Raw genomic sequence first — 16,480 nt, 5'->3', positions numbered from 1 at the left:
AGCAACACGTCCACACCAACATGGCTGACCTATTTTCAGTAGCCACACGGACTGGGAGAAACGCACCGAACCATGAGTACACACATTTCCTCAATCGTGTGAGAGGGTGTACCACGATGTTCTTGTATACAACACGGCCCCAGCAACGAGCTAATGTACTACATACTGCTCGGGTCACGTCTCCTCCTCCTCTGCAGACCTGCCATGAAGCCAGTCTCCCATTACACCCTCTCTGGCACCAGCACAGGGAGAGACAGGCAGGTTGTCGGGCGGGGTTGGATTGAGGTGACGGGTGGAGTTGGGGGTGACAAGCAAACATTGTTTACAGACAGCGAAAGTCTGCCGGGTGTGACAAATTAAAATATTTCATCTTTGCCATCAAGTGTTGCCTCTCTACTTAAAATGACAAGACATAAATAATTCCACTGACAACAGCAATGGATTTATATCCAAAGGGACACATCTCGTACTTAAATAAAGTGTTGCAGTTTCACTGGTTCGGTATATTGAAATGTAGAGCAGAGAGCTCTTAGCTGTCATGTTCTTGGACTGCAGCCGGATCTTGTCGAGGAAGAAGAAGAAGAAGAAGAAGAAGGCCTCTACACATGCAGAAGACTCCATTCAGAGACCAAAGGCGAGTGGCTGGGCGAGGCGCTTTGGATGGTGCTGTGGGAATCAGCCCTATTTGAGATGCAAATTCCTCAAAGAGCTGAAAGAGCCGGAGAAACAGGTGTCCAAGGAAGTGTGCTGCTGCGTGGGGGAGGGAGGGAGGGTGTGAGGGCGCTGAATGATAACACAGGGTGCATTGAAGTCCTCCTGCTTGTTCAGACCAATCAAGTGTGGCACTTCTCTTGTCTCCTCGTCTTTGTTTCATATTAAATGAAGGCAAAAGAAGTGGAATTTGATGTCACAGTAAAATGGAAAAACACGACAGATTTGCATAAACCTAAGAGTTTAACTTTTTATTGATTTCAATGCAATTTGGCATAAAACAGCTCGATATGAAAAGTTGATTTAATATCAAATAAGCAAACAGATCCATAATAAAGTCCTATATACCGAGGAACACAGCAGGATGCGTTGCACATTTACGAGGCTTAAATAATGTTCTCTTTAATGATTGTAAGTGCAATGATTAGGAACAAGACATCCCTGATGGATACTTTTGATAGATACTGAAACAGAAAAATCAACATACAGTATTTTAGAAGCCAAACCACATTCTGTAGATCCTGTGTCCTACAGAAACCTGGAAAACTAGTCCATTGAATCCCTGGATGAAGCTCAGCGGCACCATCTACACGACAGTATCTACACGACAGTATCTACACGGTCATGTAGCTCCTTGTAGCAATTCAACTGCTGGACTGCACGTTGGTTCAATGCGATACGTGTTCTTGCTACAGATTAGTACGTCTTTTATCTAAATATTAAAAGCGTCAGAAGACATGGTAGATAAATAGTAGTTCCTAAAATAAACCCGTAGCATATACTTCAAAATCAACATAGACCCACAACGATGTTCTGCTATAAACAGAAATAAAAGTGCAGTTACACGTTTAACTGCTAATTTAGGAATTTCATGGACTGGGAGCTAAATGCTGTTTTTTCCTGAATTCGTCAAGAGTTTTTCTTCATTGAAACATCTCAGATACAATTAGTATCAACACATACTGTTTGGTTATTATCTCAGCTTTGTGGCTCCTTTGACTTTTAATGTCTTTTGTCGCTCAATTTTTTTTTTTTTTTTGACAGTTCAGTTTATTTTCTACACAGAAATGTAGGGAAAATAATGTACGGTCAAACATTTCAAATCGCAAAGAGACAAAGTGTTTCAGCTTGATAGTAAAAAAACAAAACAAAAACAGCATTGTATCAGCGTTCTTCAAAATGGCATTTTATCATTCAAAACTATAAATATAAACCTGATCCTCTCCAAATTCCTGTACTGTATCACAGTATGATTGAACAAAATATATCGTAAAAATATGCGTTCCAACTCTTTGGCTTAGTGGCACAGAAATGTCCCTTCTCACTTCATCGTGTCAGTGTTTTGCTCTCGCAAGCACGACTGCGGCTGCGAGACGATCTCAGGGCGCCCTCAAGTGTTCAACGGCAGCAGAGGCAAACTGCCGGACGCAGCACAACAGCGCTTAACCGACACGCTGATAAACTGCGTGTCTTAGTGCGAGTCTATCAAAGCAGGAAGGATACGAATCTCTGCACTGGCAACGTAGTGACTCAAAGAGGAAGACTATAAAAAGGTAAAGTGCTCTAGAATAGACCTCAAGACAGAAATCAGACTTCATTTATGACAAAGGGAAAGAATCTAAAGAGGTAATTAGCAGCAGTAGCTGTTTACAGTGAGTTAGTAAGTGTCTATCCCCACAAGTTCAGTCATTTATGACTTCCATATACTTTGATGCACAAATCTCCACGACTGTAGTTACAAGAAGAGTAAATGGAAACCTGCATACATGAAATGACACCAACGAATGTGTTGAGTGGCTGCTCAGTAATCTGAGCAATGGCATTTTTTTGCCAGCTTTGATAATGTGATTACTGTTTTTCTCGATAGCAAAAATAGCCACATTTACTTAAACACCTGCCAACCTCCGTCATGGAAAGGTTTGTCTTTCACTGCGACGTGAGGACTGTGATTGAAACCTGTGATGAGTACGTTAGTAAAGGCTGTATAGAAAGGTTTGTGTTAGTAAACGGGTGACACTTACCCTGCTTACAGGTACGTGTCATGTTCTGCACTGCTCAGACTCTCTTTGGACTCTTGTATAGTCATGTGTTTGAGGAGAGGTGAGGGGTCACTGGGAGGAAGGTAAGGATTAACTAGGATACTAGGCGCTAGGATTGTTTTCTGTTTCTCCGGTTTAGTCTTTCCATTCTCCTTGGCGCCGTCTGCTGTCTTGCCGTCTGTCTCGGGTGCCAAGGGAGACTCCACGACGATGGTGGGCCTCTGTCTCAGGTCCTGTCGACTGGGCGGCTCGGCGGCCATGATGGCCTTAGCGCCGTGCATCCTGGGAGGGGACTTGCAGTGCAGATCTCCGTGAGTCTCCTTCCAGCGCCGCAGCTGAGCGTGGTGTTCCTTTTCAATGTCTTTCTCAGACACCACGATCTCAATAATCTGAAGCGTACGGGGAGAATGAGAGTGCATCACATGTGGGTAATGCCTGGGTTCAGAGGTTTAAAGTACTCTCCCTCATTATCGTTTAACATGGCTGTTGTTACACAACCACAGGAGGGCAAAGTCAAAGAGAAAGACAGCGTTTGAGTCAAAACAATAAAGACTACAACCATGACAGAGTATTACTGTACCTCGCGCACCAGGAAGGCTTCTTGCATGTACTGTGGCTGGATGGCTCGGAGCAGCTCCATTGTTTCATAGAGACCTTGACAGGCCTTCAGTTTCTCTTGGGATCCCAACATGGATCTTAGGAGCACCAGGCCCACTCGAAAGATGATTTTCACTCCTGAGAAGAGCATCGTATCAGATTACACTTATATCTTAATAGAGGGACCATCTGAGAGCCGCACATAACTGCTGTAGACCGATATTGATGGACACTTCAATGGATAACTGTGGTGTTGGGTGCAACGATCTTGCAGGGTGGTGAACTATTTCATATATATTGTGGTAGTCATCCCAAACAAGATGTATTCAACATTTGCCTCGCTGCTTTAAAAAGGGAATCGGCCTCTGTTTTTTGCAGGTAAATTTAAACAAAAGGATAATATGCATATGGCAGGGCCTGGAGGAAAATTAAATACGGTTATTGTGTATTTAACTCTGGTGTTTTACCTCTAAAACAATTATTCATCATACAATCAAACTGAGCTGCCGTCTAAGCAATATTTTCACTGAGCAATCTCCGTGACGGTGACTTGTGAGATCAGGGGAAAACACTTTGATGTTATGTTTTTTTCATGTGGCGTAAAATAAGACATCAGTAATTGTTTAATGAGTGTAGTATCTCACCCTCACAAAGGAACATGTCCCAGACGCGAAGCACCGAGGCCCACGGCAGAGTCCGAGAGAAGGCGCACATGAACCACTCCGTCATGTACAGGATGGGCTCCAGCTTGTGCTTCTTCAGGTGACGGTGGGCCGCAGGAGACACCCGCCGCAGCAGAGCGTACAGGATCTCCCCGTCCAGCTGGATCGCCTCCTGTGGAGACAGCATGGAAGAGCAGTCAGTGGAGGGAGGGGGGGAGGGGAGGGAAGCCACATATAAACCCAAGGAGGGAGGGAGAGACAGAGAGGGAGAGACAGACACCTTTCTCTTTGCTTAATCTCATTTTCTGATTATCTCGTCCATGTTATTAAGTCGCGAGCATATCAGTGTCAAGTTGGAGACACGCTGGCCTGAGAAATCTAACACCCCCACCAGCCACATATACAACGCAATGACTCTAAAAACTGAAGTTAACCGACTGTTTTATCTTTCGAACTTCCGTTTGGCTGGTTAAACAGTCGGTGCTTTCAATCATTTTGAACACTGGGGCAGAATCTACGTGGGCAATAAATATTGGGCAGTGATAATCCTGGAAAATATAAATATGCAAAGATTCAGTACGATAATGTGGCGGATATGCAGAAACCCAGTGTTCTTGGGCATCGCTGCTGTATTGTGAGAGTATTTTTGCTTACAACAGACAATAGGTTCCTTTTTTTACCAATATGTATAGGGTTCAGATAATAATTGACATGCTGAACACTGTTAATATGTAATCCTGTTCCAGGTTGTACTCAGAAGTTCTTCTTATGATATCAAAGTCCTCTTTCAAAATGATGCGACAGTGTGTCCGTCTGGACCCTTACCAGCCCTGTGCTGTAGTATCCAGGAAGGTATTTCTCACAAATCTGGACAAGAACCCAGAATGCATCCTAGGACAAAGAAAAGGAAACAAGAGTAGGCTTTTATTATGGTCAAATGTGAAATAAAACAAAACATAGTGGCTATTATGTGTGTGTAACATTGATACAGGGAAGTATTGTTTAAGGTATCGCTATTCCTCTTAACCGTATCTTTAGGGCAGCGAGTACCCGGTATTAACTGTCATGATGTATTAGAGAAAAAAAGACTTGTGGAAAGGTTGAATGTGTGTTTACCTCTGCTGGCATATGCATGAGGAGTACAGCAGCGATGGGAGCCTGAGCCTGACAGTAACCCTCTTCAGGGCGATGCAGAGTATAAGCCTTCAACACGCGGAGCAGGTCTTGCTGCCTGAACACACGAACGCGTGTAAAATTATGTTCAGAAACTATGTTCGGCCGCATTGGCGAACCAATGGGCCCCTGAGACAGGACTTTGGATGGCAGTGCTTACCCGTGACCGCCTCTCGCTGCAAACATTTCATGGAAGGGGAACTGTCGATGGAGGTCCCGCTCAATAATATCTACCCATTTAGGGTCTCCTGGCTGATTGTCCAGTGCCTAAAAACACATTTCGCCAGCTTTTGCATGATTATACTTGACAGTTTTGAGCCACTTTTTAAATCGCAAAGCAGTCAATCGTGGAACTCAAAGCCTCAGTGAAGTTTTAAGACTTGAGAGAGTCCAGCCCCTCTCCAGGAGTTTGGGTAAAAGGATTTTTGTTTTAAGTAGAATAACTTGATGTCAGTAGAGATCACAAACATACGACTGACCTGGAATTTGCCCTGGTTTTGCTCCCTTCTCCCTTTGCCCCCAGTGAGGTAGAGCCAGGCCCGGCCACGCAGGGATGGAGGGATCCCCTTCTGACAGCGCTCCTTCACCTGTTATTCAACACATGCACAGTTACTCAAGAGCCTGCAGAAAGCAAGAGAAAGACAGTCGACGGGAAACCACAGACATTGGAAGACAGTGTGATGCAACTGATCAAAGATTACGTTTAAAAAACTGTCATGATAATGGAGTGATTAAAAGGTTCTCCAGCTAAGTATCTGACATGAATTCATATTGTTACGTCCATTTCAAAACTGCCGCCACAAGAACCATGTCCACGGAGGAACTTTACAAAGAAAGAGAGACGTGAACATTCAGTCAGATTTAATTCACAGCTCATGAAGCACACCTTCTTGTGTTTTTTGGCCATCCACTTGTCCCAGCTGTTGAGCATCTCCAGCCATTTTGCCTCCCGTTGCCTCAGCACCTCAGTGGGGATTTCTTCAGCACTGTGGAGATGGGGGACAATGTCACAGAGAGACGCAAACATATTCTTTTTATACGCATAGACAATAGCTGTGTCACTTCCCTGTACTTATGACAAAGGGATCCTGTCTCGAGAGGGGGCGGGAACAGTGGCTCACCTCTTCCTTGTCCACACAGGAAACCTAACCTCAGACAAAACGGTTGAACATTTGCCATCGGCAGCGAAGGACAAGGAAAACAGGAAGCCGCGGGAGAACTTTCCCCGAGTTCAGTTCCCTACTACCTCCGACACAAAACCACATCAACGTCTCACTTTACTACAGTCTTATCGAACATCGGAGCCGTCATATTGTTATGCACACACTTTCCCGTCCTGATCTTTCAAACAAATTCAAACAAACACACTTAAGAGCTGACGGACATGCTTTTGCATAAAAAAAAGCTAAAGAGAGTTCGCAAGTCGTGCATCACGAATCTCTATTAGATACAACAGTGACTTGGCTGATCGAATGAGTCTAAAGAACTACGATTAGGACAGTTTTCTTTATGCCTTTAAATCAGAACACAACCATCAAATAAATGTCTTAGCTGAGCCTGAGCTTCCTGGTTCTTCCAGTGTCACCATTTTGTCGAAAGCAACACAGATAAAGAGTACAGACGAGGACATTGTGTGGGTCCAAATGAGACGTACGTATTGGCAGGCCCATTTGGTACCCAAAAAACAATCATTACTGGAAGCCAGTGAAGAGAGATCAGCACGCACACGTAATGTGGTCTCTCTCTGTTCGGTGACAGACGGAACGTAGGAACAAAGACTACAGACTCATTCATATGGAATTACACTGGTCTATGTTAGTAGTTCCCAATCTGGGGGCTCACAAGTTTATTCACAACATTGGAAAATAAAGATTTCTATCTAACCTGTGACATACATTTGCTTTAAAGAAATTCAGCTAAAAATGAGGGTAATAAACCAATTATGTACTTGAGTAATCTATGTTTTGTTTTCCTTCTTGGAGTGGCACATTCTCCCAACAGTTACTTGATGACTTAGCCTCATGGGGGAGGTTTCAGGACAGCAAAAGACAGAGAGAGAGACAGCATGCATTTTTGTTCACTTTTACCTGTCTTCACTTAGGTGCAAGAAGGAAACGAGTCAGTCTGTGGATACATCAACGAACATAAGAACACGCATGAAGCTCCACTTACGACTGTCCGCGGTGCTGCTGGGCCCCTCCTGTGAACCCGTACTTGTCCACCTGTGTCTCTGTCTCTGGGTCGGATCCTCTCCCATCATCTGTCAGCTTCTCTTTGCTGTCGCGCGAGGCAAGTCCATTGCCATGCCCAATTCTTGCCATTTAATCAAGACTTACCTCAGCAGTGTGTTCACATACGTTAACTCACTCTACCGACGACTCTTGGAAGCTCAGCTGACACTTTAAAGCTCCCCATTAAGACGCCCTCCTGTCACAGCTAGCTATGGCTGCTAGGAAGATGTAGCTTCCTTAGCTGCTAGCTCGCTAGTGCTAAACAAATCCACTTTGTGTTAAGACGGCGTGAGCTGGTTTCACGATACACCTGTTCACATAATCAATGTCCAGGTCAGTCAGAAATACAATTGGTCGAGAGCAAATGCAGCTGTGTCGATAAACACGTAAATCAGTGCAGTGTCGGCTCGCTAGCTCTGAAGCTAACATGCTAGCATCACAGAGCTGTCAGCTGATGTTGAACAGAATCTGTGCTGTCAGCAGGTTAGCTGGTGGCTGCAGGAAGAGGAGCTGGAACAGACGAGTTAACACAACATTCATCCATGGTGTCCTTTAACTCTTCACTGCCATCTACTGCTGAAAACCACACATGCAGGCTTAACTCCTGTTATTACATAGCTTTTTGTGGTCTAAATGTCCTTCGATAGGTTTTTGAATGGTGGATGTCATTTGGCTTTATCCACCATTTTTCTTCACTTCATTTTGTGATTTTATGTTTGAGGTACTAATAGTCTAATAATAGCATGCAGCAGTATCTGTCCTCCCGAGACAAATAACTAAATCTTATGTTAACTAGGTCCATTTAAAGGTAGCAATGACATCTAATAAGATGAAATGAAGGGCATGATCGGTGAAAAATAGCCTTTAATATACACAAGCAGACAGTTACATTAAGTATTATACTTTATGATATACATTCTATTTTTACATAGTTCCGCTTTGTTTTCCTTGTTTTTAGCCGTTATGTCTGTCAGTGTGTTTTGAGATTAAAGAAAACCAGAATTTCTTGTATGCACACTTGATTGGCCGATAAAGCCGACTTCATATTTACTTTAATGAATAATTCAAAATACTTCAGCAGGGCTTTGTTTTAGGCTGTGGCGCTCATGGTAATAATGTGTTATAGTCCTGCATTCATAATTTGATTTATTGAGTTTGAGTGGGCTATTGTTGCATTGACATGTAAGCAGCACATTATTGTTGTAGCTGCTTTGGGGCTAATTTATACTCCTAGGTCGTCAAATATGTAATATTCTATTCGTTAATGTTTTCAATGGTAATAAAGACGTCAAGTAAATGAAATAGAGTAAAACACACAATGTTTCCCTGTGAAATATGATAGAGTATAATTATAAAATAGCAAGAAATGGAAATACTCATGTAGAGTACAGGTACTTCAAAATGATGCTTGACTAAATGTGCTTTGCTCTACAAGTGACCGCTCTGCAAATCCGTTTAATCCATTTTCTAATAAGGTATAAGTGCACGTTTGTGGGCATTTGCACACTTTGTCATTGGCGCTTCATTAAAGCAGTCAATCACTTTGCAAGATTGGATGAGTCTCTTATGAACAGCACATCTGTTCCTGAAGATGAAACACGGAACGGCGTCATGAAAATAGTCAAGCAAATTTAGTATAAATACTAGATTCTTTATTTAAATATTGTACATATTTCAAAACATATTTACATAAATTAGACCTGCATTGTTACACTGTAGACATAGGTGTTTCTCTCATACATACAAACATCGCTTGCTGAAAAGAGGACAATCATACCATACGGACTGCAGAAGCACCTTTGAGCACACTTTCACAGGAGAGAAAGACGGGGGCAGGCTTTCATTTACAGCAAACACAAGGGCAACATGACGGAGACATCGCAAGCTTGCAATGACGGGAAAGGCCTCTTGATTACAGGTCTAGCTATTTGTTAAGGCTGAAACTGTGCTCACCCCAATACTGTTAGTTCACACCACTCCTTCTGCATATGGGTTACATCTCTGTCAAGTATATGGCTACCGTTGCAGTAAATACAAGTTCACAACCTTTATAAACCACCAAGACAACGGAAAAAACTGTGAAGATAACGTAAATGGTGCCCGTAGCTGAGACAAACCATGCAAAATGAACAGTGCAGGCAATAACGGATAATATTTTATTAATAATAATAATAATAATAATAATAATGTCCTTTATGTGTATATATGGCTTTCCTTCTTTGGTTTCAGAAACCTGTCTTATACTTTGCAACCAGTCACGTATAACTTAAACCCCACAATATAATACAGCTTTTGCACTGATAAAACAAACTTTAGGCACAGAAAAGACATTTGAATGCCCCTCTGAACATTTGCACCTCTGGCCACCACGCAAGATTCAGAGCACAAGGAATTTACACTACTGCTGTATGATGTTTGTAACAACAAAGCGTTGCGTATGACATACACAAAGAAAATGAGTCTTTGGTGCACCTGCTTTTAAACTGTAAAGACGTTGTCCAAACCACTCGGGTGAGCAGACTATCATGAGCAGAACAGTATTATCAGTTGATAAATGTTGTTTGACGCATCACACTAATTTACATACACACGCAATCATTGTGACCATGTTGATATGAATCATGTCAATTCATGTACAGACATCTGGATTACAAAAGAGAACCAGCAAATACAATTAAAGGGAAAGAAGGAACAGAAAAATAATTTAAAAAAACATTTAGACACGCGCGTACACAAACCTGATTCTCGTTAAGATAGCTCGATCGGTCATCGATCACACATATGTCATGTCAGCAAACACTTTAAACTCTTACTTTTAAAACGAAATAACAAAAAAAATACATATTTTCCTTTAAACTCGTGCCTGACCCATCATTGCAATTGTAAGCATTCCCAGATGCAAGCTTTAGCTTTGTGTGGCGACACAGACATTAAAATACACAGCACATTCCAATATCGACTTCTCACATGAATACCTCACTCACACACACACTTCACCATCCTTCCTACCACAAAACTGTTGCAGCAATCAATCTCTCTTGTTCATTTCAGCGAGTGGAAGTGTAGGATTGAGAAAACTCACTTCAAGATCAACATCTATACAAGAAAAAATGTTTATGAACGCATGTATACATCATCCACTATAGTAACGAAATAGCTTTAAACAACCGAAGCAAAGACAACAGAAAGGCCAGAACCAGGCCCTAAAAAACACAAAAAATATGTACAGCCAAGTGACAAAAAAAAGAAAAAAGATCAACGTTCACATGTAAGCTCCAACGAGCGTTATGGTTTCCCTTTGCAGGTTTCTTTGATCGGAGCAATTACTAGTTGGCTCTTCCATCGTTCACATTCCCAAAACCGAGACACTGAAACCCAACTTTTAAATCCTATTCTCTAAGAGCTCCCTTCCATTACTAGCTTCAGCTTCCTCAGCCCATCTCGATGCTTTGTTCAAACACATTTACAACGAGGAACAGACTAACAACTGGAACAACAGCTAGCCGGGTTCAGTACTCAACTCTATCACTATTCTCCCAAGAATCCAAATCCTTCACCTACTCCTGCTATTTTTCACTTTTTAACATCAGGGCGACCAGGTTTTAAAGCCCCGTCCTTGACCGTCTCCCAGTCACATCACCTAAAAAGTGTTTATGCCCCACAATGAGACTGAAAGGTACGGCTCAGCCCGTCGTACTCTGCTTCTCCTGCATCACGGTCAACATGAAATGTCCGAGCTGCCTGCTTCCCCTCAACCGTTCAAGCACCAAAACAAAAACAGTGGAAGAAAACTAAAATGTACACAGGTGGACGCCGGCCCCCGCAGCGAGGACTGTGTGTCGTGTTGTTGGGCCTCCCCCCCCCCGTCAGCCCACGGGATGCAGTGCATTTTTGGGAGGGCTGCAGGTGGAAGACTCAGGCAGACAGGAAGAGAGGATTCGCCCCAGAGAAGCGTAAACACACACACACACACACACACACACACACACACACACACACACACTTTCAGTCTGTATATTCAGCCACAATGGACAGCAGCACCGTGATATCATCTGGCTTCCCTCCTGCACAACAAGACAAAACAAATGTGTGAGGATCTATGGTGTGAATGCAGCCAAAAAATAACCCTAAACATGTGTAATCCATGTCTAAATATTGTAGACTGTATGCTTTTTTTAAAACATCTGACCATTTTATGGACTCTTTTTCATTTACAATCAAATACAAAAATGACAGTCTATTGTACATTTTAGAATAACATCCCCACTTCTAATATTTGTACTACCAAAGACACAGCATCTGAAGCACAGTGTACTTACCCCTTACATTCAGACCATTGTCACAGGCAAACTGTGCAAAAGGAGACATATAATTGGGGTCGTAGGCAAGATCGTGCGCTTGCTTTGCAATACTCTGTGCAGTCTGCAGGATGCTGTCATAGTTGGAAGTCTGAAGAGATCAAAAGAGAAGAACATTAAATTTGAAAAGACATAAAATATGTCGACACATACTGGATGCCGTATGTGTGAATGCTTGAATAAACTGATGTTCCAGGAGAGACACCTTGAGTTTTTTGAGCTCCTGGAGTATCATGTAGTCCGGCATGTTGTCAAACAGGCCGTCTGTCGCAGTCAGGATGATGTCACCGAGCTGCACGTCGAAGGAGGAGCTGTCAGCCGCTTCAGGGCTGGAGGGAAAACGGACAGGCACGGAAAGATCAGTCACAAGTGTAATAGGAGCATGCGGCACGTGAGCTGCTGCCAAGAATGTCCAACATGGAATTAAAAGCAGGTCAGAGGTCACTCTGCCAACACGTTCTGTTACGACATCTGACTCGGAAGCAGACTGCCCGGTGTGTCCTTGCAGGAGGTCCTGTTGCTTGCTGGCGCCTTACCCAAGACTATAAACTGAGAGCCTTTCACCGTATGTTCATGCTTCGCCTTGAGGATTTTTTTATTTTAAGGTGGCACTGCATGGAGCAACGAATGTACCTCAAAACATCTCCCTGTTGAACAGGTTTAAACCAGTGGAGTGGGGGGCTCATTTGAAAACAGGACCGTGAGACTTGTCTAAAGGTTTATCCCTTGTTAACAATGATGCTACTCTCAATGTTGAGACACCTTTAGTATCTGGCTAACTTAAAAATATTACTTAAATGGGGCAATATTTTGGAATGACATCGTTGATAAGTGTAGCATTTTATCAGGCTGTGATGATAAAAGATGGATGGCGGGTTTACTAATAAAATCACTCAAATGTAAACCAAAAACTATAAAAACAGGGTATGAGGGGATTTTCCATGCTGGCCATATAAGAAGATGCGGAGGCGGTGCTTAGTTTGGCCATCAGTGTGACGCCAAAGAAAGTATTGTTTATCCTGCAAACACCGTCTGAAAGTTCCAACTGCAACTATGTTTGCTGCCCACATGAGGATAAGGCATGTTTCAACAAATCGAGTTTTACGAAAAATGAAAGGTCACACTTTTCTTTTAAACATTTTCTTTGCAAAATGGCATGCACATCCAACTATTCCACATGCAGAGGTTCAAATCTGATGCAGCTCAGCAACAGAACTTAAAAAAAAAAAGAAGGGGCGATTTAACTTTCACCTTTCTCTGATCCACTTGTATAAAGATGCCTGTGTAGCGTCTTGTAAAGCTACCAGCAATGAATCATTGTATTCCTATACATCACTGACCTGTCACTGAGCACCACCCCTTCAGATCCAGGTGGAGCGATGGACAGCTGGAAGGGCGTGTTGAAATAGTGCTGCTGCTCGTCTGAGCGATGAACCACCTCTCCTTCCCGAACCACCAGGAAGCCCGAGTCACCGAGGTTGCACGTGTGTAGCCGGTGACTCCGTCGATCCAGAACCAGGATGCAGGCTGTGCTGCTCCCTACAGGGAGGAGTGCAAAGCAAGAGTAAGGTTATGGATATTATATCGAGTAAACAGTGATGAAAGATCAAGAAAAAGAAACTGATGGCATTTATTTTCCAGTTAGGATCGAAAAGAAGCACAGAGTGTGTGTCTTTCGAGAGGGGTAGAATGCTGCTAAAGCAGTACATCACTAATTCTGTGTGCACCCTCCTCATGAATTTCGTGCTTCCATGGTGGTGGGTCGAGATTATGTTTAAAAAACACCGGGGTCATGGAACGTGCCTGTCCCAGATCCCCAGTGACTGCAGTTTTAGGCGCCAACCGCGAAGCAGTGAAGGTCAGGAGCAGACCTCAGAACAGCTTCCCAAAATAAAAGCAGGCCACTTGATAAACAGCGTGACAAGAGGGGAGGAGGTTAATATTTAGCGCATGTGCTCGCTGTAACTCAGAGATATGGAGAAATGTGACCTTGGTCACATGTTGGGCGTGTGGACGGTTTTAAACGTTGTTCAACCGTCCTGCAGTGTCAGTTACAGAGGAATTATTGACCTTTCAGACGACTGGTATGTTACTAAATGTTCAGGCCGCGTAAAAGGAAAACTGTTAATCCCCACAAGGTCCCAGAGTCTTAAGTTCCAAGCGGCAGCATTACAAAATACAGTCTAATTTATTAAGTAATTTTGTGACTCATCCTGCAGCTGCGTTTTGTATTGCTCAGAGAATGGCTGGTCACATGGGAAGCGTCCGTCCGTCCGTGTGTGTGTACACTGAGGTATCATCTGTGTGTACTCACCTAGCAGGGGGACTTTGTTCTGTAGAAGCTCATAGTAGCCAGAGGTGAGGATGCCCACTGGGCTACTGGGAGTGAAGCGTCCCTCCTTCACCAGTCGCTCACAGGTTCTCATTAATGTGGTGGAGAACTGGGACGGGTCGACACCGTAGTCCCGCCAGCCACCTACACCGTCTGCAACACCTGGTGAACGAAAAGGGAATACATTTTAATACAGCAGGCAGTCAATTAAAATGCTGCTCTCCATCATCCAACATCCTTTTTTTTTAAATAGTTAAAAATTAAAAAAAATTAAAAATCAGAGCTGTAGAACAAGGAGGAAAGTCTTATAACAATAATAAAAAGGCTATGAGCTGGATTTTAAAAGCACACTTTTATAGTGCCTTATTATTTCTTGTCCATGTACATCACTGGTTAGCGAGCATCGGAGCACGAATCTCCACTAATTCCCTGTGTTCACTCATCCGACTGACACACTTTGACTTTAGTTTCATTTTCTCTCTGAACTACAGGTGCAAGTTCCCTCAAATAAGAAACTAACAAAAAACACTCCTGAAATGTCCCTCTGCAGTATGAAGGACCAGCATCGATTACTGTTATCAAGCAAAAAGCCAAAAAGAATGTCATGACGACAACCTTTAGTCCACTTCTGAGGAGTTTACTACACATTTTACCACCTCGCCATGTGTAAGACGTGAGAACAAAGCAATTACTCCCAGCTAAGCTAGCAGGCTAGCGACGCTATTAGCAACATGGCTGCCTCCATGTTCAACCATTCTGACCTTTGCAAGACATTGTCGTGCAAAGTCTGCGACGTTGTAATAATGTATTTTTCCACTCCTGTCCACCTTTAATTGTGCGTATCTATGTCTCCGATTTTCACGTGTTTAATATCTTGCATTACCGCCACGCAGTCTTCATGTGGAGCTCAACTAGGTGAAAGGTCGTCCCGGTGTTTCACCTTAAAACAACCCACAAACGACGCGGCACCATCGCTGCGCATGCATATAAATCACATGGTTGAAGAGGTATCGATCTTCTGGAAGCAATCACCCGGGTTCAAGTGAGCTAAACGCGGCTTAAATAACGGTGGCACGGGGGTAAAAGTTGTGGCTGTGTTTTTTAGAGGGGGTGGGGGCTGTTGTGTTTTCATCCGAGGGGTCAGTACACGTGCAGCTCACTGAAGGTCACCTGAGCACACAGGGGGTCCATCCATGCTCGTGCAAGCCACTCAGTTCATTTATGCCAAGAGAGCTTACCCAAAACATCGGCGTTCTTGTTGCGCGCAATGAAGCAGGCATCGTCTCCGTAGCACATCCCTTTCTTCAGGATCCCCTTTCGAAAGTCTTTGCCGAAGCCACAACTGGCGGTGATCAGGCTGTAGTCCCGACTGTCCGTCTGAGAGAGTCCGCCCAGGACAGCCCTGGCTACCAGTCTGCCATACGAGAGTACGGATAACATCCCCTTCTAAGCAGCAAGCCCGGCTTGTTTTGAGCACGCACACGTTGTATCCCCCCGATCTCTCTACCCACCCGGTCCCTGCCTGCTGATAGTCGGCTATCTCACTCAATCCCCGGGCTGTCTTGTCTTAATCCGTCCGTTCGCTCCCGACTAGCCGGCTTCCGTGAAATAGTAACTTGGCCCCAGCAGTTTGCTAACTCGTCCGTCCGGACAGATTAAACGTTCAGTTTATGTCTCAGGTGTACATTTCAAAAACGCAGTTCCTCCGCAAGGCTCTCTCCTCCCCGACATGTTTCCGCTGAAGTACCGGATAAGAGAGCTCGGGAGTACATACGGGTACTTTGACCGTTTACAACGTTGACGTCACGGCTCAGCGACATCATCCAATGACAGAGCAGCTTCTTCCGCAATTCCTGGTTCCAGTCGAGAGCGCAGCTACGCCACTGGGCCGATGTTAGATGTGCACTTGTTCTGAGTAACTGGACGGAACGGACGGTGTGAATAATGACGTCACTTTACAATTGAAGGGCTCCAGAAAGTGTAAACCCACCAAAAAAATACCTACATACCCTGGATGCCCATGTGATCCTGATGTTGTTTGATCATACTCAACAATTGACAACTCTTTCTGCGGCATTTATTTGTTTATGAAAAAAAACGTCTACCTACCGAACCAAATCACACACTATCATATAAGATATTCGTTTGATAATGTAATAACTAATGTCATATGTTTTCTCGGCCACTCACTGGACCTCCCTTGACAACAGTTTGGAGCCTCACTTGTAAATGTTTGCCAAATGCGGCACCCGACCAGGGGGGTGCGCTCGTTTTGATATACAGCAAGTACATTAACTCCGTCAGTCATGTTGGAGGGGACAGACACAGATGCAGCAGGTTTTCTCATGTGCTCTGTCTTTTTTTCGATAAACACATT

The 16,480-nt window shown here is 43.7% G+C and overlaps 2 protein-coding genes across 3 annotated transcripts; both read right to left on the bottom strand.

Moving 5' to 3' along the window:
- Positions 1 to 971: 971 nt before the first annotated feature.
- Positions 972 to 7,747, bottom strand: LOC306792156 (TBC1 domain family member 10A-like). 2 transcript variants are annotated; one of them, XM_079289181.1, is made up of 9 exons: positions 7,355 to 7,747; positions 6,069 to 6,168; positions 5,662 to 5,769; positions 5,343 to 5,449; positions 5,126 to 5,240; positions 4,835 to 4,900; positions 3,992 to 4,181; positions 3,331 to 3,485; positions 972 to 3,139 (listed from the first exon to the last, which is right to left on the bottom strand). In XM_079289181.1, exons 1-9 carry the CDS (start codon positions 7,501 to 7,503, stop codon positions 2,738 to 2,740), a joined length of 1,392 nt encoding a protein of 463 aa, XP_079145307.1. In that variant the 5' UTR covers positions 7,504 to 7,747; the 3' UTR covers positions 972 to 2,737. The 2 variants fall into 2 exon arrangements, with proteins under 2 accessions (XP_079145307.1, XP_079145308.1); XM_079289182.1 differs by having other exon boundaries at positions 3,340 to 3,485.
- A 1,307-nt stretch (positions 7,748 to 9,054) lies between these two features.
- Positions 9,055 to 15,836, bottom strand: LOC306792835 (protein phosphatase PTC7 homolog). The gene is made up of 6 exons (XM_079290175.1): positions 15,342 to 15,836; positions 14,086 to 14,265; positions 13,112 to 13,310; positions 11,977 to 12,100; positions 11,733 to 11,862; positions 9,055 to 11,477 (listed from the first exon to the last, which is right to left on the bottom strand). The coding sequence occupies exons 1-6, from the start codon at positions 15,541 to 15,543 to the stop codon at positions 11,419 to 11,421; spliced, it is 894 nt and encodes a 297-aa protein (XP_079146301.1). The 5' UTR covers positions 15,544 to 15,836; the 3' UTR covers positions 9,055 to 11,418.
- Positions 15,837 to 16,480: the final 644 nt, after the last annotated feature.

Source organism: Melanostigma gelatinosum (assembly GCF_949748355.1).
Source record: "Melanostigma gelatinosum genome assembly, chromosome: 18".
NCBI lineage: Eukaryota > Metazoa > Chordata > Actinopteri > Perciformes > Zoarcidae > Melanostigma > Melanostigma gelatinosum.
This window is presented reverse-complemented; position numbering and strand designations above follow the sequence as displayed.

Excerpts from the sequence above, each read along its gene's own strand:
- LOC306792156 (XM_079289181.1), bottom strand. The coding sequence starts at position 7,503 with ATGGCAAGAATTGGGCATGGCAATGGACTTGCCTCGCGCGACAGCAAA. Across the intron at positions 5,770-6,068 it reads TGGCCAAAAAACACAAGAAG|GTGAAGGAGCGCTGTCAGAA; the intron begins GTGTGCTTCATG and ends GTTGAATAACAG. Across the intron at positions 3,486-3,991 it reads GGACATGTTCCTTTGTGAGG|GAGTGAAAATCATCTTTCGA; the intron begins GTGAGATACTAC and ends TGCTCTTCTCAG.
- LOC306792835 (XM_079290175.1), bottom strand. The coding sequence starts at position 15,543 with ATGTTATCCGTACTCTCGTATGGCAGACTGGTAGCCAGGGCTGTCCTG. Across the intron at positions 13,311-14,085 it reads GAACAAAGTCCCCCTGCTAG|GGAGCAGCACAGCCTGCATC; the intron begins GTGAGTACACAC and ends TCCTCCCTGTAG. Across the intron at positions 11,863-11,976 it reads AGGAGCTCAAAAAACTCAAG|ACTTCCAACTATGACAGCAT; the intron begins GTGTCTCTCCTG and ends TGATCTCTTCAG.